Below are 24,844 nucleotides of genomic sequence, written 5' to 3'. Positions count from 1 at the left end.
GAAGAGGACAGTGACCACCAAGGCCAGTGTGTTAGCGGCGGAGAGTGTGGAGAAGAGGGGCGGGGCGGGGCTGGACAGAGAGAGGGGACGGAGGCCCACGGCCACTTTACCTTCAGAGCAATTTCAATGGTGAAAATGGTAGTAAAAACTATATCAAAATAAAATAAAATCTGCAAAACAAAAGGAACGGGGATGGGGAGAGGGGGAGGTTGTCAATTTGAGGGCTCACTGGGATGAAAAGCCACAACCGGCACACACCACGCACATCCGGCACACTGCCCACACTTCCCAGGCTAGACACAGTTCACGCACCATACATAGTTCACACCCCGCCCCTGGTTGTTCACACAATCTACATAGATCACCTGCCACACATGCTACACACAGTTCGCACAGCATACTAAGTTCACACCCCTCCCATGATTAACACACTCTACACGGACCACCCGCCGCACCTGTTACACAAGATTCACACGCTGTACATACTAAACTCAGGTCACACACTACACCCGCTGCATGCGACTTACACGCTACACTCGGTTCACAGGTAAGTCTTTCCAGCCACAGAGGGCAGGGAAGGCAGGGAATGGGGAGGGGTATGCACACCTGTGACATCATTTGGGGGGATATAGAGGGGGTGGAGAGGGAAAGGGATAAGTTCCTGGGGCTGGACCGGTTTGAAGGTGCCACAGAGCATCCCCTCCTGGCATGGTGGAGCAGGAGGAGTAGGAGAGGTGTGTGTTGAGCGGTGGGCTTAGAGGGGGAGCAGGCTTCTCTCCCCCTCCAGCCCGGACCGGTGTCAGTAAGCCCTGGGAGGACACGACGTATCCCTTGCCCTTCCAACTGCCCAGTGGGTCCGTTCCACGGAGTCTACGGGAGAGGGATGAAGCGGATCCCCCTTCCTGAGCTGGATACCACCCTGGAGGCACCCACCATCACCTCCACCATGCCCCTTGGCATCCAGCTTAGTACCCTTGCTGGTACTGGGTACCCTTAGTACCTTGCCCGGGCCTAGCCAGGGTCCTGGGGCAGCCGGTGGCCCTGTCCGTTTTCCCAGCAGCCTTCGTGGGAACGAACGTCTGGGCTATTGGAAAGTCCCAAGGGAACGGTCAAAACCCACCGAGGGACTGGTGGAGCTCAGGGCTCAGACACCCGGGAGCTGGGAATGTGGGGTCCCAGAATCCACCCCACTCAGCGGGTCTCTGTGGGTACAGGTCACAGGAGACCACAGCGAGCCAGAGCCGGGCCAAGTCCCCGACCCCTTCCCCCTCCCTGCAGGAGGGCGAGGACCATCTATGGCCACAGGTCTCCCCGATGACAACCTTGGCAACCCCCGACCTGCAAGGTGCAATGGAGCCATCCCCAGGGGCTGGCCTTCCACTGTGGGAAAAATGGAGAATCCCGAGGGTCCCAGACCTCTCAGCTTGCTGGAGAATCCCAGAGGGAAGAACTCAAAGGAGAAACAAGCTAGGACCACCGCCCAGCCCAGGGAGGTGTGGTGGGGAGCAAGGGGAGCACAGTCGAGAGGCAGAGGGTAAGTTAGATTTGCCCACCAGCTGCCTAGCTGGGGGTGAGAGTGCTGGAGGCAGGGGTCTCCTGGGCCAACCTCTAGAGCTGACTGAGCGTGGGACAGACTCAATCCGAGGTGCAGGACATTCACCTGGAGGTAGCTGGGCTTAGCAATGGAAGTGTTCCCTGCCAGGCCTCTTGGAAACATTCCCCAAATGCCCCCACACCCCCCAGCACCGGCTCCCAGCCACCAGCCCTCTTGGATCTACGGCTGGTCTAGGCCCGGGGCCTCGGGGGGGCGGGCGGCGGGGAGGCGGACCTGATTCCGGAAAGAGGAGTTGCGGACGGGATCCTCCGCGGCCAGGGAGACGCTGCTCAGCAGGATGAAGAAGAGGATCAGGTTGGTGAAGATGGTGTCGTTGACGATGCGGTGACACTGGCGTCGGAACCTACCGCGGATGGAGGGGGAACAGTGGTCGGCTCTGAGCACCGGCGGGCACCGGGGTCAACATGGAGAGGGCAGCCGGGGCCATGTGGGAGTCGCCCCCCGGTACCTGTTGCTGGGGCCAAAGATGAAGAAGGCGCTGGCATCCGGCATGGGCACGGCCTTCTCTTTGAGGTGCAGTTCCGACAGCGGGCGAGGGCGGGGGCCAACTGGCATCTCGGGCTCCTCCTCCTCCTCTTCCTCCTCTCCTGCAAAGGATGGGGTGGAGCTGAGCACCTCTCATCCTCGCCTCCGTCCACACAGACGGACATTCGGAGGGCACGCGGAGGCCGCGGACACCTGGGTCCGGCCGAGCTCAGACCCTCAGGGCCCTGAGATTCATTCAATCATATTTATTGAGCGCTTACTGTGTGCAGAGCACTGTACTAAGCGCTTGGGAAGTACGAGTTGGCAACATATAGAGACGGTCCCTACGCAACAGCGGGCTCCCAGTCTACGTACATATATGCAGCCGGGACCCATGGCAGGGTGGTGGGGACTCCTGAATTTAAGGTCCCTCCCTGCCTGAACCGAGCTGGGGGGCTCCCGGGCACCCCACGTTCACTTTCAGAAAACACGCACCGGGAAGTGAGGGGAAATTACAGCAGCTCCTTCTTCCAGGGATCTTAAAGCCCCTTGTCAGCCCCTATGGTATCAGCCTCCCATGGGCCACAGATTGGGGATGGATATGTTTGTGTGTGTGTGTTTGTGTGTGTGTGTGTGTGTGTCTGTCTAGTCTTTCCATTCCCAGCAGAGTGTGAGCCTCTGACGACCAGAGGTGGTCAGAATCTGTGTCCCTCTCCCTGCAACTCATCACAGCCCTCATCCTGGTCTGCTCAAGGATTGACCTCTGCGCATCAGGCAGAAACTCCTCACCCTGGGCTTCAAGGCTGTCCATCACCTCGCCCCCTCCTACCTCACCTCCCTTCTCTCCTTCTACTGCCCAGCCCGCACCCTCCGCTCCTCCACCGCTAATCTCCTCACTGTACCTCGCTCTCGCCTGTCCCGCCATCGACCCCCGGCCCACGTCATCCCCTGGGCCTGGAATGCCCTCCCTCTGCCCATCCGCCAAGCTAGCTCTCTTCCTCCCTTCAAGGCCCTGCTGAGAGCTCACCTCCTCCAGGAGGCCTTCCCAGACTGAGCCCCTTCTTTCCTCTCCCCCTCGTCCCCCTCTCCATCCCCCCGTCTTACCTCCTTCCCTTCCCCACAGCACCTGTATATATGTATATATGGTTGTACATATTTATTACTCTATTTATTTATTTATTTATTTATTTTACTTGTACATTTCTATCCTACTTATTTTATTTTGTTGGTGTGTTTGGTTCTGTTCTCTGTCTCCCCCTTTTAGACTGTGAGCCCACTGTTGGGTAGGGACTGTCTCTATGTGATGCCAATTTGTACTTCCCAAGCGCTTAGTACAGTGCTCTGCACATAGTAAGCACTCAATAAATATGATTGATTGATTGATTGATTGATTGACATCAGCCTCCCTCTTCCTGGACTCCCAGCTTCCCTCCTCACCCAGCTTAGCCCTCTGTCCCTGCCTGCCCTCAAGAAGGGAGCTGTCAACCCGGTCTGATGAGCCCTTCCTGGGGCCCGGACACCTCCTCCGACCACCTTGGAGGACACCCCCAAGGAGGGTCTTCTGACCCAGGAAGTTGCCCCGAACCTGCCAGTTGGCTCAGGGCTCATCTGGGAGGAGCCAGGCAGCCACACGATAGTCTCTGCCTCGAGGAGTAAGAAACAGCCCTAGGGAGGGAAGGAGGGCAGGCTGGGGGTGGGAGAGAGTGGACTAAAGGTGGGCATCGCTTTGCCCTGTTGGGCTCCAGAGACAGGGAGGGAGAGGGGAAAGGGATGGGTGGCAGATGGCCTCATCCCCAAGCCCCGCCCCCCCAACCACTGGGACTCTGAGGGAGTCAGGGGGCTGGATCTGGAAAAACAGCAGGGGCCTGGGGGAGTGTCAGAGTCACGACAGGGAAAGGGGAGTGTGGGAAGACGTGGAATCGAAGCCGATTCAACCTCTGAGGATATCAAGGGCCAGGAGAGCTCAGCCAGGAGAGAAAAATCAGGTCTCTGGTCCCCTTGTCTCCCTGGCACCCCCTTCCCCAATTGGTGGTGGAGAGACAGGCAGGGGAGGGGTGGGCTCTGGGTTAATGGGGTCCCCTGGTCCTCCCAAGTCCATCCATCTATTGGGTTTATTGAGTGCTTCCTGAAGGCCAAGTGCTATACTAAGCACTCTTGCGAATGCGGACTGCTTGTCCCTTCCCTCTGGGTCAGCCCAAAGCCTGCAGAGTCCCCTTCTAGACTGTAAGCCCGTTGTTGGGTAGGGACTGTCTCTATATGTTGCTGACTTGTGCTTCCCAAGCATTTAGTACAGTGTTCTGCACACAGTAAGCGCTCAAGAAATACGATTGAATGAATGAATCTGTGGCCCTTGGAGAGGGCCCGAGGAGCTTCTGATGGGATGGGGATGGAACAGTCTGGAGGAGCGGGCCGCTTCAAGAGCGCGAGCTGGAAGGAAGTGGGAGAAGAGAGCGGCTAGGCAGGATTTAGCAGTGCCTGCTCAGCAAGGCGGCGGCAGAGATAGTACTAGCTGCTTCCCTTTCCCCGGGTTCAACACCACTCTCTCTCCCTCAGCAGATGGTACCTGTAGCCTCCGGGTTTGTGTAGGGGGTGTTCTCCTCATTCTCGTTGGGCTGAAGGTTCTCCATGTTGATCTGGGAGGGGAGAGGAAAGAGAATTCGGCTCATCTCCATTCCATAGGCTCTGAGGCCACAGCTACAGTCCACATTCAGGAAGTTCCTGATAACCAGATCACCACAAAGTCTAACTGACCTGGAGTTGCATTTTTACCTTGCATGTGCTAGTCATTTACTGTCAAGATGCAGAGACATCCTCATTGATCCTGCTCTTTTCCTCCCGATTCTCTCCCAACTTCTCCCAAACCCTGGCCCTTCCCACTTCACCCTCCCAATCTCCGCCCACGGAGCCAGCCCTGTCTCTGACAGCTCCCAGGGGACGTTTCCTCTCCCCCAGTGCTCCCAGTCAGGACCTCATATTGGTGTGGCACGCAGAACTTAAATGCCACTGTGGAGAGATCCCATCCGTGCACCGACCAGAGTTGAAGAGCTGAGGCGTGCCCATCACGGCATCCTGCTTTGCTTGCCCTCTAGATCCTCGCAGGGCTAACAGAATTAAGCCGCTCCAGGATGCCGGCCTCTTGAGATCCAGATCTCTTCGAGATCTTTGTCTGAAGAGAACGACCCATCTCCCTTCTGCTACCCGCCGGGCTGATCTGTCCGCTACAGGGATCTCCCAGCTGTTTCCTCTTACGATGCGTTGTTTGACAATGATGAAGCACCGAGTCTTCAAATATTTTCCTCCACCCTCTCGGCTTGCATAAGCCCCGTTTCGGCAGGCCATATGGCAGGTGACCGGGTCTCTTTGTGGTGTCCGCTCTTTGCTCGTGTCCTGTCTGGAGGAGCTGGTTGTCTGAGCTCCGCTTTGATCCTGGTGAGCTGGACCGGGACTTTACTGTTGGTGACCCGGTCCCACCGCTGAGAGGGGGTTTGTAGGAAAGGATGCACCGGGAACTGGATGGGTCTTCTGTTGTGGATTCAGGTCATCCAGAGTGCTGGACACCTCCCCTTTTCCCCGATAGGAAGCTCGAAGACCTGCTGTGTCCTCCTTCTCCTTCCCGAAGCACCAGGAAACTCTTCCCCTCTAGACTGTAAGTTCCCTGTGGACAGGGATCGCGCCTACCAACTCCTTTGCATTGTCAATCGATCGATCAATCAATCAATCAGATTTATTGAGCGCTTACTGTGTGCAGAGCACTGTACTAAGCGCTTGGGAAGTACAAGTTGGCAACATATAGAGACAGTCCCTACCCAACAGTGGGATCACAGTCTAAAAATCAATGGTATTTATTGAGCATTTTCTATGTGCAGAGCACTGTACTAAGCAGTTGGGAGAGTACAATACAGCAGAATTAGCAGATACGTTCCCTGCCCATAATGAGCTTACTCCTCCTAAGCATTTAGCACAGTGTTCTGCAAGCACCAATAAATACTACTGATTGATTGATTCTAGTGCCATGGGAGGCCTCAACCTGCTAGGCACGGCAATGCCGCAACTCTTCTCTGAAGAAGGCTGTGCACATGCATAAGAAAACATGCAAGCCACTCTGACTTGTTCTGCAGATTCAGCCCAGTTCCACGGACTGACGATAAACCAGAAGAGAAACAAAGTTACAAATCGGGCCACTCCCGAGAGGCTCTTCTCACGACCCAAACTGTTCAGAGCCATCACCAAATTGTGCTACGTAGGCAGTCCCTGACTGGGCAGAGGGGGAGAATGGAAGGAAGTAGGCCAGAGCGGCTTTCGGGGCCCCCGAGGGAGCTCATCCGTAACCACCGCCCCGACCTGCTCTGGTCGAGGGTGAGAAAAGGGCCCTGCAGCTACCGACCTTGGTGGCGGGCACCGAGTCTCCATCCGCGGTGATGGACTTCAGCTCGATCTTCTCCTCCTTGGTTTCCTCCTCCACGGGCGGCTTCTCCGCCTCCTGCTTCTTCTCGGGGCTGGCGGTCCTGGCCGGTCAGCAGGAGGAAGAACAAACACACATTTACTGGGGTGAAGGGGTATAGACTGGACGCCCCCTCAGACCCCTGGAAAATATCGTTCCTTTCTGGAGCTCTCTGCTCCTCCCCGGCCCCTCTGACCACAGCTCTATCCCAGGTGACCTTGTCCAGTCCTCCCCAGCTGCCCCTTCCTCTGGTCTGCCACAGATTAAGGGCTTGGATCTCAGATTTTTTAAAAATAGTATCTAACAAGCACTTACTGCTCCTTTGACCCCCGGCCTCCCCTTTCCTCCTGAGGTAGTTTAGCTTAGGGGGTTACCTAGCTAGCTTTTTCCTCTCCTTCTCCTCCTCTTCCTCCTTCTGAGCAGACGTGAGGCTCTCGGCGTCAGCCAGATTGTCCACTGCTATGGCCAAGAACACATTCAGCAGGATATCTGTGTGTGGCAACATTTAAAGAAAACAGATCTGGGGCAGAGGTTTTTCGGGGTGGGGGAGGGTGCCGGGGCGGGGGGGTCCAGACAACACCAAAGATAACTGCTCCTCAACTTTCATTTTCCCTATTCACTTTCACCCCGGTCATGTCTCTTTTTAAAAAATGGCATTTTATTAAGCATTTACTACGTGTCAAGCACTGTTGTAAGAATTGGGGGTAGATACGAGTTTGTCAGGTCAGACACAGTCCCTGTCCCACATGGAGGGAGGAGGATTTAATCTCCATTTTACAGTTGAGGTAACTGAGGCACAGAGAAGTTAAGTGACTTGCTCAAGGTCACCCAATTAGCAGAGCCAGGATTAGAACCCATGTATCCTTGCTGCATTTCTTGGGAGAGGCGGGTATCCTTATTTTCGAGATGAGGAAACTGAGGCCCAGAGAGGTCAAGTGACTCTTCCAAGGTCACACAGAAGAAGTGGAACTGAAGTCCCAGACTTCCATGTGGTCCCCCAGCCCTGATCCTGCAGCAATTAGGGGTTCCCCTCTGTCCCAGAGAGAGGTCAAGAAGGGTGAGCAAGTTTTTAATACTAATAATAATTATTGTGGTATTTGTTAAGCGCTTACTATCGGCCAGGCGCTGTACTAAGCGCTGAGGAGGATACAAGCAAATCGGGTAGGACAACTGCTCCACATAGGGTCACAGTCTCAATCCCCATTTTACAAGATGAGGGGGCTGAGGTCCAGAAAAGTGAAATGACTTGCCCAAGGCCACTCAATAAACACTCAACAAATACGACTGACTAACAAAAGCAATTGTAGAAGCAATATCAGTAGCATTAGTGGAAGTAGTAATAGTAGAAATAGCGATAATAGTAGTAATAATAATAATGATGGCATTTGTTAAGCGCTTACTATGTGCAAAGCAGTGTTCTAAGCTGATAGAGCTGGCTGGGATTCCGGCCAGGTCAAGTGTAGCAGCAGAAGGAAAAGACGGGAAGCCCCTTAGTTAGAAAAGTTAGGTCAGTGGGTGGATAATCATTAATCATAATTATCATCATTAATCACTAATAACAACTATGGTATTTGTTATACACATACGATGAGCCAAGCGTTGGGGTTAGGCACGAGTTAATCGGGTGGGACACGGTCCCTGTCCCACGTGGGGCTCACAGTCCAAGAGGGAGGGTGAACAGGTACTGAATCCCCATTTCACAGATGAGGACACTGAGGCCCGCAGAAGTCAAGTGACTCGCCCACTTCCACACAGCGGGACAAGGCTGGAGATGGGATGAAAACCCAGGTGACCTGACTCCTCGCCCCAGGGCTCTTTTCACTAAGTGAAGGCTACTGGAGAAGCAGCGTGGCTCAGTGGAAAGAGCCTGGGCTTTGGAGTTGGAGGTTATGGGTTCAAATCCCGGCTCCACCATTTATCATTCATTCATTCATTCATTCAATTGAATTTATTGAGTGCTTACTGTGTGCAGAGCACTGTACTAAGCGCTTGGGAAGTACAAGTTGGCAACATATAGAGACGGTCCCTACCCAACAGTGGGCTCACAGTCTAGAAAGGGGAGACAGAGAACAAAACAAAACATATTAACAAAATAAAATCAATAGAATAAATATGTACAAATAAAATAAATAGAGTAATAAATATGCACAAACATATATACATATATACAGGTGACTTTGGATAAGTCACTTCACTTCTCTGGGCCTCAGTTACCTCATCTGGAAAATGGGGGTGAAGACTGTAAGCCCCCCCGTGGGACCACCCGATCATCTTGTTAACCCCCCCAGCACTTAGAACAGTGCTTTGCACATAGTAAGTGCTTCCCCCTTCTAGAATGTGAGCCCACTGTTGGGTAGGGACCGTCTACTATATGTTGCCAACTTGTACTTCCCAAGCGCTTAGTACAGTGCTCTGCACACAGTAAGCGCTCAATAAATACAATTTAATGAATGAATGCTATTATTATTATTACTTCCCAAAGGACACCAGGGCTGGAAGACTAAAGTGGGGGCTTTCTCCAAGTTGCCCGGCAAGGGGTCCATGGGATGGCTGGTTGCGGGGGGAACGCGGGGAGGGAGACACCCAAAGGGGAGAGTCCAGCAGGGACTCTCCATCCTCCCCCATCTTACCTCCTTCCCTTCCCCACAGCACCTGTATATATGTATATACGTTTGTACATATTTATTACTCTATTTATTTATTTATTTATTCTACTTGTACCTATATATTCTATTTATTTTTTTTTTTAGTATGCTTGGTTTTGTTCTCTGTCTCCCCCTTCTAGACTGTGAGCCCACTGTTGGGTAGGGACCGTCTCTATATGTTGCCAGCTTGTACTTCCCAAGCGCTTAGTCCAGTGCTCTGCACACAGTAAGCGCTCAATAAATACGATTGATTGATTGATCGATTGATTGAGAGGCAAAGTTGGGACAGAGCGGGCCCGGACCACCTCCACGCTTCCTCCCGTTTCACCCGGCCTCTACAGCTCCTGCCTTGCTTTGCCCCTTGACCAGGAGAGACCAAACCGGGGTCCGACCTGGGAAGGGAGGGAGGGTCGGCCGGTGAGGGTTGCCAGGGGGAGCGGGACGGGGGTGGGCAGGAGGGCGGGGGCCGGGTGGAAGTGGCAAAGGATACAGTTTCCACAGATGAAGAGGATGATGAAGTAGATACAGACCAACATCCCTGGAAAAGAGGGGCCGCCATAAGCCATGATTCCATCATACATCACCGAATTCCAGTCCTCCCCCGTCAGGATCTGAATGACACATTCCCGCCAATGGGACACAGCGTTAGACCACACAGCACACCCGGAAAGCCTTCACCCCCCAACCCCGAGACCTCCCCCCGACCACCTCCCGGCCTCTCCCCTCCTACTCCCTCCGAGACGCCCCGAGAGGAGGCCAGAACCGGTGGGCGGCTGACCGCCCGGGGCCTGAAATTGTCCATCCCAGATTACGGGAAGGTTGGGGAGGATCGGCCGCAGCATCCCCGAAGCGGGGAAGGTGCTTAACTCATTCATTCATCCAATCGTATTTATTGAGCACTTACTGTGTGCAGAGCACTGTCCTAAGCGCTTGGGAAGTCCAAGTGGGCAACATATAGAGACGATCCCTACCCAACAGTAGGCTCACAGTCTAGGAGCCCACTTAACTCTCCTAAGCGCTCTCCAGTGCTCTGCTCAAGGAAGACGTCGGCTACTTGAGGGCGTGTCTGCTAACTCTATTGGACTCTCCCATGCCCTCGGTCCTATGCTCTGATACATAGCATTGATAAATACTATTGATTGAGCGACAAATACCATTAAAAAAATAGAGCTTACAGTCCAGAGGCATGCTCTGCACACAGTAAGCACTCAATAAATATGATTGAATGAATGACTCCCCACAGCACATATGTATCTATCTGAGAAGCAGCGTGGCTCAGTGGAAAGAGCCCGGGCTTTGGAGTCAGAGGTCATGGGTTCTAATCCCGGCTCCGCCACATGTCTGCTGTGTGATCTAGGATAAGTCACTTAACTTCTCTGAGCCTCAGTTACCTCATCTGGCAAATGGGGATTAAAACTGTGAGCCCCACGTGGGACAACCTGATCACCTTGTATCCCCCCAGTGCTTAGAACAGTGCTTTGCACATAGTAAGCACTTAACAAATGCATTATTATTATTATTATTATTATTAGATATATGTAATTTATTGATTTATTTATGTATATTAATGTCTGTCTCCCCCTCTAGACCATGAGCTCATTGTTGGGTAGAGACCGTCTCTATATGTTTCCAACTTGTACTTCCCAAGTGCTTTGTACAGTGCTCCACACACAGTAAGCGCACAATAAATACGATTGAATGAATGAATGAATGGGAAATTCCCCATAATAGTACAGGGAATTCAAAATGGGTGACGTGATCACATTGTAGCTTTAATTCTATTTGTTCTGACGACTTGACACCCATCCACATGTTTTGTTTCATTGTCTGTCTCCCTCTTCTAGACTGTGAGCCCGTTGTTGGGTAGGGACTGTCTCGATATGTTGCCAACTTGGACTTCCCAAGCGCTTAGTACTGTGCTCTGCACACAGTAAGCGCTCAATAAATATGATTGAAGGAATGAATGAATTAATTAATTGTACTTCCAACCAGTCCATGGTCAATGAATGTTCCTTTCTCATGTGCGGGACATTGCTGAACCAGCCCCAGTCTTCCTCTCCTGATTTCCTTCTTCCTTGGATCTCCAGCTGTCAGTTCCCCAGCCCCTGCTCCACTTCCCACTGATCTCTCACAATCCCAGGAAGCCCCCACCCCAAAACCCCCAGCTCCCAGCCTGGCTAGAAAGCAGGCAGAGGGAGGTGAGGGGCAGATATTCGTTCATTCATTCAATCGTATTTATTGAGCGCTTACGGTGTGCAGAGCACTGTACTAAGCGCTTGGGAAGTCCAAGTTGGCAACATATAAAGACGGTCCCTACCCAACAGTGGGCTCACAGTCTAGAAGGGGGGGACAGAGAACAAAAGATACAAGCCTCCCTGTTTCCCAGATGAGGCCCAGACCATGTGAGGTGGGAATAAATATTGTTTATTGTTATATTGTCCTCTCCCAAGCACTTAGTACAGTGCACTGCATGCAGTGAGTGCTCAATAAATACGATTGCATTGAATGAATGCAATGTCGGGATTGAATGTTGGGATGCTGGCGGTTCTCGCCTGGCCCTGCTCCCCCGTTCCCATAATCACTTGAGGAGAGGCGGAGGTCACCGGGCTTGGCCGCGGTGTGGTCTGGCCTGGCCCAGACCCCTAAAGGGTCTTCCCTTCAAGCTGGAGGGGAACGGAGGAGTCTAATGCGTGGTTTTGGCCCACTGGCGTTGGGGTTGGGGGGCCTGGTACACGCCAGGGTGGTGGGATGTGGTTGGGGGGGCCTTCTCTCACCCCCTGTGGGGATCCTTGTACTTCCCAAGTGCTTAGTACAGTGTTCTGCACACAGTAAGCGCTCAATAAATACGATTGATTGATTGATTGATTGATCCCTGCCCCTCAGAGCCCTGGGTCTGGGCCCTGAAGTCGGCCAGAGCACGCCCCGCCACCTCTCACCAGGCCGGCTCGGGATCCCAGCCCAGGACGGGCACCCTGTGCCCTCCGCGCCCCCTTGCCCTCCCCGCCGGTCGCTCCGGGCCCCCGGTGGGCACCTGAAAGACGGTGAGGAGGCTCTGGGGAAAGTTGTCGAAGGTGCTTCGCCGCGTCTGCATCTCATCGAAGTTGAACTTGCCGCCGAAGAGCTGCATGCCCAGGAGGGAGAAGATGATGATGAAGAGGAAGAGCAGGAGCAGCAGCGAGGCGATGGAGCGCACCGAGTTCAGCAGTGATGCCACCAGGTTGCTCAAGGAGTTCCAGTACCTGCGGGCCCAGAGGTGCCATGGAGCCAAGAGAGCGGGGGTCCCGGGGCCTCGTGGGGACTGGGGGATGTTGGGGGAGGCTGCTGGGGGCTGGTGGAGGTCAATGGAGGTCAGAGGGGACCACAGGAGGCTGGTGGGGACTGGAGGATGTTGGAAGAGGCTAGTGGAGGCTGCCGGGGGCTGGTAGAGGTCAATGGATGTCAGAGGGGACCACAGGAGGCTGGTGGGGACTGGAGGATGTTGGAGGAGGCTAGTGGAGGCTGCTGGGGGCTAGTGGAGGTCAATGGAGGTCAGAGGGGACCACAGGAGGCTGGTGGGGACTGGAGGATATTGGCGGAGGTTTGTGGAGGGTGCCGAGGACCATTAGCTCCCTGTGGGCAATGAATATGTCTGTTTATTGTTATAGTCTACTCTCCCAAGCACTTACTATAGTGCTTTGTACACAGTAAGTGCTCAATAAATATGAATGAATGAATGGTGGGGACCAGTGGAGGTCAATGGGGACCAGTGGAGGCTGGTGAGGACTGGAGGACATTGGCGGAGAGTAGTGGAGGCTGAAGGGGGCTGGTGGAATCTGGCGGGGACGAGTGGGGACTGGAAGTGACCGGCAGAGGCTTATGGGGACCGGCGGAGGTCAATAGAGGTTGGTGGGGACCGGCGGAAACCAGTTGGGACTGCTGGAGAGTGGTGGGGAGGCCGGTGGGGATGGGTGGAGGCTGTGTTTTGCCTTTCCTGCCACCTCCTGGTGTGTATTCCTACCCTCCAGCCACTGAAGCTTTTTCATTTCCCGCAGAGTGGCTTCGTGGCCACAGCCCGGGCTTGGGAGTCAGAGGACCTGGGTTCTAGTCCCGGCTCCGCCACTTGTCTGCTGTGTGACCTTGGGCAAGTCACTTCACTTCTCTGGGCCTCAGTGACCTCATCTGTCAAATGGGGATTAAAAGTGTGAGCCCCACATGGGACAACCTGATTACCCTGTATCTACCCCAGTGCTTAGAACGGTGCTTGGCACAGAGTGAGCGCTTAACAAATACCATCATTATTATTATTATTCCGGCTGAAGCATTCACCTTCTCCCAGGCCACTTCTCCTACACCCACCTCAGCGCTTGTTACAAACCACGCAACTCTGCACTACTGACGTCGCCCAATCTTTTCGCACCAATTCATCTACATGCCCATCTTTCCTTCCTCTTCTTCTACCTGTACATTATTTTAGTGCCCATTTCCCCCACTAAACTGTCAGCTCCTTGAGGGCAGGCGTCAAGTCTAATGACTCTATTGTGCTCACCCCAGCACTCGGCTCAGTGCTCTGCACACAGTAGACCAGAAGCTCTGCAAAGGCAGGGATCGTGGCTACCAACTCTGCTGAACCTTTTTTTTTGGTGGTATTTGTTAAGTGCTATGTGCAAAGCACTGTTCTAAGCGCTGGGGAGGTTACAAGGTGATCAGGTTGTCCCACGGGGGGCTCACAGTTTTAATCCCCATTTTCCAGATGAGGGAACGGAGACCCAGAGAAGTGAAGTGACTTGCCCAAAGTCACACAGCTGATGGTTGGCGGAGCTAGACTGTGAGCCCACTGTTGGGTAGGGACCGTCTCTATATGTTGCCAACTTGTACTTCCCAAGCGCTTAGTACAGTGCTCTGCACACAGTAAGCGCTCAATAAATACGATTGATTGATTGATTGATTGATTGAGCCTCTAACTCCAAAGCCCGGGCTCAATATGATTGATTGATTGAGCTGGGATTCGAATCCATGACCTCTGACTCCAAAGCCCGGGCTCTTGCCACTGAGCCTCCAAGTGTTCAGTCTCTGCACACAGTAGGCTGGAAACTCCTTGAGGGCAAGGATCTTGTCTACTAACTGTACTGGACTCCCCCAGGTGCTCCATAAGCACAACCGGCAAATTGAGTGGTTGACGGCTCTTGTAGGAAATGGGAGCCAAAACCCCTGCTCCTCCCCGAGACGGCGGCATAGGGGTCGGGGGGAAGGGTCTTCCCCACTCACCTGGTGATCTTAAATATGCGCAGGAGGCGGACGCATCTGAGCACGGAGATGCCCAGGGGGGACATGATCTGGGTCTCCACCAGGATGGTCTCCAGGATGCCACCGCACACGATGAAGCAGTCGAAGCGGTTGAAGAGGGAAACGAAGTAGGCCTGCAGCCCCAGGCTGTACGTCTTCAGCAGCATCTCGGCCGTGAAGAGCGACAGCAGAACCTTGTTCGCCGTGTCTGGCCGCGGCCGGGGGGGACGTGAGACCAATGTCTGTGAGTGGGGGTCTCCCATGACCCCTCCCCTCATGCCCCGGGGTAGCAGAAGTGGAGGGGCGGGGGCGGGAGGCTGGTCAGAGGTCAGAGGTCAGGCGGGTATTTACCGGGGGCATGAGACCGACTGATTCACCAACAGTCGCACAGTCATCTCTCAAGCGCTTAGCACACTACTCTGCATGCAGACAGCGCCTAATCAATACCATCGATCAATTCCATTGATTTCTCCCTTTATTCATCATCATCATCATCAATCGCATTTATTGAGCGCTTACTGTGTGCAGAGCACTGTACTAAGCGCTTGGGAAGTACAAGTTGGCAACATATAGAGACAGTCCCTACCCAACAGTGGGCTCTTTATTCACCCCTCCTTCAGCCCCGCCACACAGCACTTTTGTCCATAACAGTAATTAATTTATATTACTATCTGTCTCCCCCTCTACGCTCTCAGTTGGTTGTGGGCAGGGAATGCGTCTTCCAACTCTGTACTCTCCCAAGCACGTAGTACAGTGCTCTGCACACAGTAAGCACTCAATAAATATAATTCATTCATTCAATCATCTTTATTGAGAGCTTAACTGTGTGCAGAGCACTGTACTAAGCACTTGGTAAGTACAAGTCAGCAACATATAGGGACGGTCCCTACACAACAGCGGGCTCACAGTCTAGAAGAATTGATTGATTGCTGCTTGCCTGGCTTATGGAAACAGCACAGGCTTGGGAGTCAGGAGACCTGCGCTCTAATTCCAATTCTACCACTGGCCTGCCATGTGACCTAGGGCATATCGCTTCTCATCTCTGGGCCTCAGTTTCCTCAATTGTAAAGGGGGCTTCAATACTCGTTCTCCCTCCTATTTAGGCTGTGAGCGTGCCTCTCATGGGACAGGAACCGTGCCTGATTTCAGAGCACAAGTCTGGGAGTTCAAAGGACCTGGGTTCAACTCCCGGCTCGACCACTTGTCTGCTGGGTGACCTTGGGCAAGTCACTTCACTTCTCTGGACCTCAGTTCCCTCATCTGTAAAGGGGGGATTAAGACCATGAGCCCCATGCGGGACAGGGAGTGTGTCCAACCTGACTGGCTTGTATCTTTTAGACTGTGAGCCCACTGTTGGGTAGGGACTGTCTCTATATGTTGCCAATTTGTACTTCCCAAGCGCTTAGTACAGTGCTCTGCACATAGTAAGCGCTCAATAAATACGATTGATGATGATCTATCCCAGCGCTTAAATGGTGCTTGACACATAGTAACAAATACCATCGTTATTATTGTTATTATTGCCAGGAACATAGTAAGCAAATCACAAATACTATCGTTACTATTCTGTTAGACCGGTCCCCAAATCTGTCCATATCAACCCAGTCCTTAAATCTGACTGTATCATTTGGTCTCTAGACCCTGAGCTCATTGTGGTCAGGGACTGTCGCTCTTTATTGCTGCATTGTACTTTCCCAAGCACTTAGTACAGTGCTCTGCACAAAGTAACCGCTCGATAAATATGACTGAACGAATGAATGAATGAATTCGGTCTCTAAGTTGGCCCAACCCTTGGTCCTTAAGGGGCTGGGATGGGGACAGGGAGGACGGAGAGGGGGGAGATGAGCAGGGGGCAATGTGGAGGAGGGGGACAGAGAGGAAGGTCCGCGTGGGGAGGAGGGGGTCGGCCCCTCACCTTGGACCTCAGTGAGCCAGTCGGGCTGGTTGTAGTGCTCGGAGGCGATGGTCAGCGTGTTCAGGAAGACCAGGAAGATGACCAGCCAGTAGAACACGTTGGACTTGACGGCCGCCCGGCATTTGCGCCGGCAGAAGCGATTCCACCGGCGCCAGTAGCGGCTGCAAAAGGGGGTTGGGGGAAATGAGGGAGTGAAAAGATGGTCCCCCCTCCCAGGCCCGGCTCCAACCCCAGGGCTTGGGGTGGGGAAGTCTGCCCTGTCATTCCCAATGTGGCCGGGGAGGTTCAGGGGTCAAGGTGAGGATGGGTGGGCTTTGGAAAACATGGCTGTGGCTACCCCCCGGTTAGCCACATACATACCACCCCCTCTCCATACCAGGAGGGGTGGGTTTTCCTCTCCCCCTGTCTCCTGCACCAAGCCACCAATGCCCAGGTCCCTGCCCCACTCGCTCCCCCAGAATAAGGGGACAGATGCTCTAGATTCGACAGGGCAGACACGAGGGTGGTCCCGGGAAAGATTCAGGGTGGGCAGGTGGCCTGGGGTCAGCATCGGCCCCTCCATAATCTGGGTGGCACTGGAGGGGCTGGACAATGTCCGTCCACCTGCCCCAGCTCCTGTGGATGCCCTGCCGAGGGAAATCAAGGCACAATCTGCGGTGTCAGCAGCCCGGGCTTCCACTTCGGCTCCAGAGACATGTCAGGGAGTCCTCTGGGAGCCCTCGGCTAAGTCCCCTTCCATGCTCCCGGCCCTCAACGGACTGGGGCCCCTCACTCTCCTCAGAGATTGTCAGCGGGGGGAGGGAGGATCTCCGTTCTGCTCTTCCTGCTTTATTCCACATGCCCACGGTGTGACCCTGGACAAGTCACTTAACTGTTCTGGGCTTCAGTTTCCCCATCTGTAAAATGGGGATTCGATACTTGTTCTCTTTCCCCCTTTGACTGTGAGTGCCATGTGGGACAGAGATTATATCTGACCTGATTCGTTTGTATAATAATAATAATAATGGTATTTATTAAGCGCTTACTATGTGCAAAGCACTGTTCTAAGCACTGTGGACAAGGTGCTCAGGTTGTCCCACGGGGGGCTCCCAGTCTTAATCCCCATTTTAGAGATGAGGTAATTGAGGCAAAGAGTAGTTAAGTGACTTGCCCAAAGTCATACAGCTGCCAATTGGCGGAGCCGGAATTTGAACCCATGACCTCTGACTCCAAAGCCCGGGATCTTTCCACTGAGCCACGCTGCTTCTGTTTGTATAATAATAATAATGATGATGGCATTTACTAAGTGCTTACTATGTACAAAGCACTGTTCTAAGCGCTGGGGAGGTTACAAGGTGATCAGGTTGTCCCGGGGGGCGCTCACAGCCTTCATCCCCATTTTACAGATGAGGGAACTGAGGCCCAGAGAAGTGAAGTGACTTGTCCAAAGTCACACAGCTGACAATCGGCGGAGCCGGGAATTGAACCCATGACCTCTGATTCCAAAGCCCGGGCTGTTTCCACTGAGCCACGCTGCTTCGGTTTGTATCTACCTCAGCGCTTAGTACGATGCTTGGCACCCTAGTAAGGGCGTAACAGATATTATTATTATTCCCTCTTGGCACTTTCTGTTCGGAGGCAGGCCTGGCCAGACCCTTGTCACTCCCTAGCAGCCCTTCTCTCCAGCCCACTCCCCTAATAGGAGAAGCAGCATGGCTCAGTGGAAAGAGCCCGGGTTTTGGAGTCAGAGGTCATGGGTTCAAATCCGGCCTCTGTCAACTGTCAGCTGTGTGTTGGGCAAGTCACTTCACTTCTCTGGGCCTCAGTTCCCTCATCTGTAAAATGGGGATTAAGACTGTGAGCCCCCCGTGGGACAAACTGATCACCTTATAACCTCCCCAGCACTTAGAACAGTGCTTTGTACATCGTAAGCGCTTAATAAATGCCATTATTATTATCATTATCAACAATATAATAATAATAATAACCCCTCCCGCTGGGAGCCCGGGATCGACTGCTTACATCCCCCTCTGTGCCGGCCTGCCACAGACATGGCTCCGTGGCCTGTCACACCGGTGGGGGCTGGAGGGGTGGGGCGGGGCACGTGGGGGAGGGTAATTATTCACCAGAGAAGGTATTTAAAGCTAATTATACCCTCCCGCTCTGCAAATGAGAATACACTTAGGAAAACCGAGTCCCCACAACTCCCTTTACTGTCTAACAGATGGGATGGTGTTTATTTGCGTGTGACTGTATGTGTGTGGTATGTGTGCATCTCTGCTGTGCATGTGTGCAGCTGCACGTGTGCATGTATGCACGCGTGTATGTACGGATGGCTGTTCGGAGGAAATGGAATTGGAAGGAAAAACTGGGAAGGGGGAGGTTTCCTTTCCTTCTCCACTTGGTCCGGCCCCTGCCTCACTCCAGGCGACTCGTCCACTGGGCGGGGGGTGGGCTTTCCTGGGATAGGTCAGGATCCCTCCCGGACCCAAGCCCAGGGTATCCCAGCCCAGGCCGGTTGGCTTAAGCGCTTAAGGAATATCCCACTCATTATTACTATCATCATTACTTATTACTGAGAAGCAGCGTGGCTCAGTGGAAAGAGCACGGGCTTTGGAGTCAGAGGTTATGGGTTCAAATCCCAGCTCCGCCAATTGTGTGACTTTGGGCAAGTCACTTAACTTCTCTGTGCCTCAGTTACCTCATCTGTAAAATGGGGATGAAGACTGTGAGCCTCCCTTGGGACAACCTGATCACCTTGTAACCTCCATAGCGCTTAGAACAGTGCTTTGCACACAGTAAGCGCTTAATAATTGCCATTATTATTGTTATTATTATTAGCAGAGAGCTAAACTGCTTAGCTTTGGGGTGTGGGCAAGGCTAGGAACCCCAGGTGTGAACAGCTGAGAGAGGGAGCCCCCCAGGGAATGTGGGGAAGGGGGTCCACAGTGGATGGGACATTAACGAGGAAGAAATTGCTGCGTCTCACTCACCTGAACTTGGACTTGGAGATCCGATGCCTGCGGAGGAGATAGAAATGTCACTGTGGGAAGCAGTAGGCTCCGGCCCCACCCCAGATCCAGCAGCCCCTTGGGGGTTTGGGGGCTGGGGAACCTGAGCTGAGATGGCCCCCTCCCCCTGAGCTTTCCAGCTCCAGCCCCTCCAGGCCTGTGGAGCTGGGAAAACATGAGGTGGGGATGTCTGAGGAGGGGAGGCTCTGCGTACAGTAAGCGCTCAATAAATACGACTGAATGAATGAATGAGGCTTGAGGAGGGAAGATCTAAGGTGGGATGTCTGAAGAGGGGAGGCTCTGCATACAGTAAGCGCTCAATAAATATGACTGAATGAATGAATGAATGAGTCCTGAGGAGGGAAGATCTGAGGTGGGGATGTCTGAAGAGGGGAGGCTCTGCATACAATAAGCGCTCAAAAAATATGACTGAAGGAATGAATGAGGCCTGAGGAGGAAAGATCTGAAGAGGGCAGGCCCGAGGAGGAGAGATCTGAGGAGGAGAGGCAGGAGGAGGGAAGGTCGGAGATGGGGAGGCCTGAGGAGGAGAGATTTGAGGAGGGGAGGCCTGCGGACTGGAGGTCTGAGGAGGCCGGGCCAGCACAATGGGAGTTCTGGGGAGGGGCTCTCCCTGGAAAGGCGAAGGCGGGACACACAAGCCCAAACATCTGCCTGGGTGCACACACACACATACGCACATGTGCCCCCCTGCATACCACACCCTCGCATACATTCCCACTTCAGTCTATACTTCACGCTGCTGCCCAGATCATCTTTGTGCAGAAACGCTCTGGGCATGTTACTCCCCTCCTCAAAAATCTCCAGTGGCTGCCAGTCAACCTACGCATCAGGCGAAAACTTCTCACTCTTGGCTTCAAGGCTGTCCATCCATCCCCTCGCCCTCTCCTACCTTCCCTCTCTTCTTTCCTTCCCCAGCCCAGCCCGCACCCTCCGCTCCTCTGCTGCTCACCTCCTCACCGGACCTCGTTCTCACCCATCCCGCCATCGACCCCAGGCCCACGTCATCCCCCTGGCCTGGAACGCCCTCCCTCCGCATATCCGCCAAGCTAGCTCTCTTCCTCCCTTCAAAGCCCTCCTGAGAGCTCACCTCCTCCAGGAAGCCTTCTCAAACTGAGCCCCCTCCTTCCTCTCCCCCTCCCCATCCCCCCCGCCCTACCTCCTTCCCCTCCCCACAGCACCCGGATATATGTTTGGACAGCTTTATTACTCTATTTATTTTACTTGTACATATTTACTATTCTATTTATTTTATTTTGGTAGTATATTTTGCTTCATTGTCTGTCTCCCCCTTCTAGACTGTGAGCCCGCTGTTGGGTAGGGACCGTATCTATACGTTGCCGACTTGGACTTCCCAATCAATCAATCAATCGTATTTATTGAGCGCTTACTGTGTGCAGAGCACTGTACTAAGCGCTTGGGAAGTCCAAGTTGGCAACATATAGAGACAGTCCCTACCCAACAGTGGGCTCACAGTCTGAAAGGGGGAGACAGAGAACGAAACCAAACATACTAACAAAATAAAATAAATAGAAATACGACTGAACGAACGAATCATATTTACTGTGCGCCTACTGTGTGCAGAGCACTGTACTAAGCGCTTGGGATATGGGAATATGGAGGCTGTCCCACTTGCTTCTGGCAGTATCTCGGCAGGTGTTTTTCCACAGAGCCGCGACTGAGGGCCCCTAGGAGGGAGAACTACCTGGGGACAGCCCAAGGCCGCACTCCAACTCCAGCCCCCTCAGGCCGGGTTCTCCGGTCCTCCTTGCCTGCGGCCACGGGCCGGTCATACTCACGCCAGCCTCGCCCCACAGCTCTGGCCCTCGATGTCGCCGCCGGGCACGTTCTCGGTGTTGACGGACTCCGTCTCGCTGGTGGGCATGCTCACTGCAAGAGGGGCAGGGGATACTGGTGGTCAGCACGGGGGGCAGAGAGATGGAAGGATCCACGGGAGACCCTGCTGACCGCGGGCAGGGGGTGGAGAGAGGCTTCCAAAATGCTCCTACGCGGGAAAAGTCGGCAACGCCGAAGGAGTGTGTGAGCGTACGTGTGTGGAGAAGAAATGTCGCCCTGTAGGAAGAGCCCTGTCCTGGGACTGATGAGGAGACCTGGGTTCTAATCCCATTCATTCATTCATTTATTTTATTTTGTTAGTATGTTTGGTTTTGTTCTCTGTCTCCCCCTTCTAGACTGTGAGCCCGCTGTTGGGTAGGGACTGTCTCTATGTGTTGCCGACTTGTGCTTCCCAAGCGCTTAGTACATACAGTGCTCTGCACACAGTAAGCGCTCAATAAATACGATTGATTGATTGATTCATTCATTCATTCTATCATATTTATTAAGCGCTTACTGTGAGAAGAGCACCGTACTAAACACTTGGGCAAGTTCAATACAAAAGCGCTTAGAACGCTGCTTTGCACATAGTTAACATTTAATAAATGCCACTATTATTATTACCTCCTTCCCCTCCCCACCGCACCTGTTTATGTGTATATATGTTTGTACATATTTATTACTCGATTTTATTTGTACATATTTATTCTATTTATTTTATTGTGTTAATATGTTTTGTTGTCTGTCTCCCCCTTCTAGACTGTGAGCCCACTGTTGGGTAGGGACGTCTCTCTCTGTTGCCAACTTGTACTTCCCAAGTGCTTAGTACAGTGCTCTGCACACAGTAAGTGCTCAATAAATATGATTGAATGAATGAATGAGTGAATGAATGAAAAAAAAAGAGGGACAATTCCTGCCCACTCCATCACTGGTCTGCTGTGTGATCTTGGGCAAACCACTTCACTACTCTGGGCCTCGGTTCCCTCATCTGTAAAATGGGGAATTAATATATGTTCTCGCTCCCCCTAAGACTGTTAGCCCTGTGCGAGACAAGGCACTGTGTCTGATACGATCGTATTTACCTACCCCAGTGCTCAGCACAGTGTTTGGCCTAAAAAAAAGAACAGCCGGTAAATATTAATTTACATAAAAAACCCTACTTTCATGCCGTAGTGGTGATGAAAATGAATTCTCAGAGAACCTCGATTAGCAGCGTGACTTAGTGGAAAGAGCGGGGGCCTGGGTGTCGGAAGTCGTGCGTTCTAATCCCTGCTCTGCCACTTCAATCAATCGTATTTATTGAGCACTTACTGTGTGCAGAGCACTTTACTAAGCGCTTACTTGCTGACACTGTACTTGTCAGCTGGGTGACTTTGGGCAAGTCACTTAATTCTCTGTGCCTCAGGTTTCTCTTCTGTAAAATGGGGATTATGACTGTGAGCCCCACTGGGGACAACCTGATTACCTTGCATCTACCCCAGCGCCTAGAACAGCGCTTTGCACATAGTAAGCATTTAACAAATGCCGTAATAATAATAATAATAATAAGCCCTTAATAAATATTGTAGTTACTGTTGTTATTATTTTTGTTAAGAGGCTTAACTGTTCTCCTTTGGAAAGCCCCGAGGATACCACTGCTGCCCCACCACTCTGAACCTTTGGTCCCCAAATGATTCAGGATCGTGAGTGAAAATGCTTTTAAGTGGGTCACCCCTGATCCCCTTTCTGAAAGTCCAGGGAAGGCCCCCAGCCCTGCTTGAAGCATCCCTCCAGAGTATCCCCTAAAGCACCTTGGGGAAAATCTAGGACGTCATCCTGCCACCTGCCACCTCTCTGCCGGGCTCCCAGAAGAAGAGGCAGGCCCCCTCAGAGGCTGGGGATGGACCCCGGCCCTGATTCACCTTGGAGCCTCCTTCCAGTGTCCACTCCAAAGCATCTTAGGAAATTCCAGGGCCAGCATCTTTCGTGATGGGGAAGGTGCCCTGTTGCCAGCCCCCCCGCTGGGACCGGCCTCGCATCAGCAGCGGTTTGGAGCCCCGCTGACTTCCCGCCGAGACCAACTCTGGAGAAAGTCTCGCGGATGGAGGCGTTTTGATCCTTGCGTCTGGGACTCTTGATATCCCCTGAACACCTTCCCTCTCTAGAGTCTTCCTTTCATGACCGGACCTGAATCAAATGCTCTATTTAAGCTCCCTTTTTCTCTTCCATTAGCATTCTCCTGTCATTTCTCACGAGGGCTTGGCTCGTCCTCCTTTCAGAAGAGAAAGGGTTTCTGAGCCTCTGAGAACTGGGGCGGAGGCTCCAGGCAGACAGAAGGCCTGGGGCGCTGGTCTGCCAGAGGCAGGAATGTTAATGCTGTGGAAATCTACTCGCAATTCCAAGAGACCAGTCACTCGATCAAAGGTTAAAGCTGCCAGGGCCCAGCTCCTTCAGCTTTCTCAGTGGATCCTGCAGCGGGGGGTGGCCACGGTGGCCCTTCCGATGGCAGTGGCCACGTTGGCCCTTCCAAAGGCGGCAGCCACGTCGACCCTTCCAAAGATGGAGACCACCAGGTCCTCCTCCAAGGTGGCAGCAAGACAGAAGCAGTCCTAGCAGGGCATACGTCACGAGTCTCACAACTGAGCTTCCTCGGGGCGGCCAATGGGGTTGGTGGCGATGCTGCGGTGATTCGGCCTGCGAGCCTCATATAATAATAATGACGGCATTTGTTAAGCGCTTACTATGTGCAAGTACGATTGAATGAATGAATGATTGCAAAGCACTGTTCTAAGCGCTGGGGGGGATACAAGGCGATCAGGCTGTCCCCCGTGGGGCTCACAGTCTTAATAGCCATTTCACAGATGAGGGAACTGAGGCACAGAGAAGTGAAGTGACTTGCCCAAGGTCACACAGCTGACAAGCGGCGGAGCCGGGATTTGAACGCGTAACCTCTGACTCTCAAGCCCGGGCTCTTTCCACTGAGCCACGCTGCTTCCCTAAAGCAGCCAATCTGATCAGCTTGTACCTATCTCAGCGCTTATGGTAAGTGCTTAACGAATACCATTAAAAGAACAAAAAAAGCATCTGTGGGATCAGAAAGGCTTTTCCATGGGTCACCTCCTCCAAGAGGAGGCCCATCTCCTCCCAGAGGCCTTCCCTGACTAAGCCCTCTTTTCCTCGACTTTTTTTTCCTCTTTTTTTGTCCTCTTTTCCCTTCTGGGTCACCCTGACTTGCTCCCTGGATCCTACTGAGAGCTCACCTTCTCCAGGAGGCCTTCCCAGCTTGAGCCCCCTTTTTCCTCTCCTCCTCCCCATCCCACCTGCCCTCCCGCCTTCCCCTCCCCACAGCACCCGTATATATGTTTGTATAGATTTATTACTCTATTTATTTTACTTATACATATTTCCTGTTCTATTTATTTTGTTCACGATGTGCATCTAGCTTTACTTCTATTTATTCTGACGACTTGACACCCATCCGCATGTTTTGTTTTGTCGTCTGTCTCCCCCTTCTAGACTGTGAGCCCATTGTCAGGTAGGGACCGTCTCTATCTGTTGCTAACTTGTACTTCCCAAGTAAGCGCTCAATAAATACGACTGACTGAATGAATGAATGAATGGATTCATCCAGCCCCACAGTACTTATTTATTCATTCAATCGTATTTATCGAGCGCTTT

At 52.9% G+C, this 24,844-nt stretch overlaps 1 protein-coding gene across 9 annotated transcripts in view; it reads right to left on the bottom strand.

Annotated features, from left to right (window-relative positions):
* The window catches only part of CACNA1C (calcium voltage-gated channel subunit alpha1 C), a 202,677-nt gene that overhangs the window by 43,754 nt on the left and 134,079 nt on the right, over positions 1-24,844 (bottom strand). For 3 of the 9 annotated variants that reach the window (XM_038767790.1, XM_038767789.1, XM_038767793.1), the window contains exons 10-21: positions 21,151-21,241; positions 19,316-19,342; positions 16,344-16,504; positions 14,411-14,636; positions 12,198-12,405; positions 9,657-9,777; positions 6,896-7,010; positions 6,465-6,585; positions 4,644-4,713; positions 2,064-2,202; positions 1,829-1,958; positions 111-170 (exon numbers count right to left, since the gene is read on the bottom strand). In XM_038767790.1, the coding sequence (XP_038623718.1) occupies positions 111-170; positions 1,829-1,958; positions 2,064-2,202; positions 4,644-4,713; positions 6,465-6,585; positions 6,896-7,010; positions 9,657-9,777; positions 12,198-12,405; positions 14,411-14,636; positions 16,344-16,504; positions 19,316-19,342; positions 21,151-21,241 (1,469 nt within the window). Of the gene's footprint in view, positions 1-110; positions 171-1,828; positions 1,959-2,063; positions 2,203-4,643; positions 4,714-6,464; positions 6,595-6,895; positions 7,011-9,656; positions 9,778-12,197; positions 12,406-14,410; positions 14,637-16,343; positions 16,505-19,315; positions 19,343-21,150; positions 21,242-24,844 lie in introns of all 9 variants that reach the window. The other 6 variants (XM_038767784.1, XM_038767785.1, XM_038767792.1 and 3 more) reach the window with 3 other exon arrangements.

Source organism: Tachyglossus aculeatus, chromosome 27 (genome assembly GCF_015852505.1).
Source record: "Tachyglossus aculeatus isolate mTacAcu1 chromosome 27, mTacAcu1.pri, whole genome shotgun sequence".
Lineage (NCBI taxonomy): Eukaryota > Metazoa > Chordata > Mammalia > Monotremata > Tachyglossidae > Tachyglossus > Tachyglossus aculeatus.
This window is presented reverse-complemented; position numbering and strand designations above follow the sequence as displayed.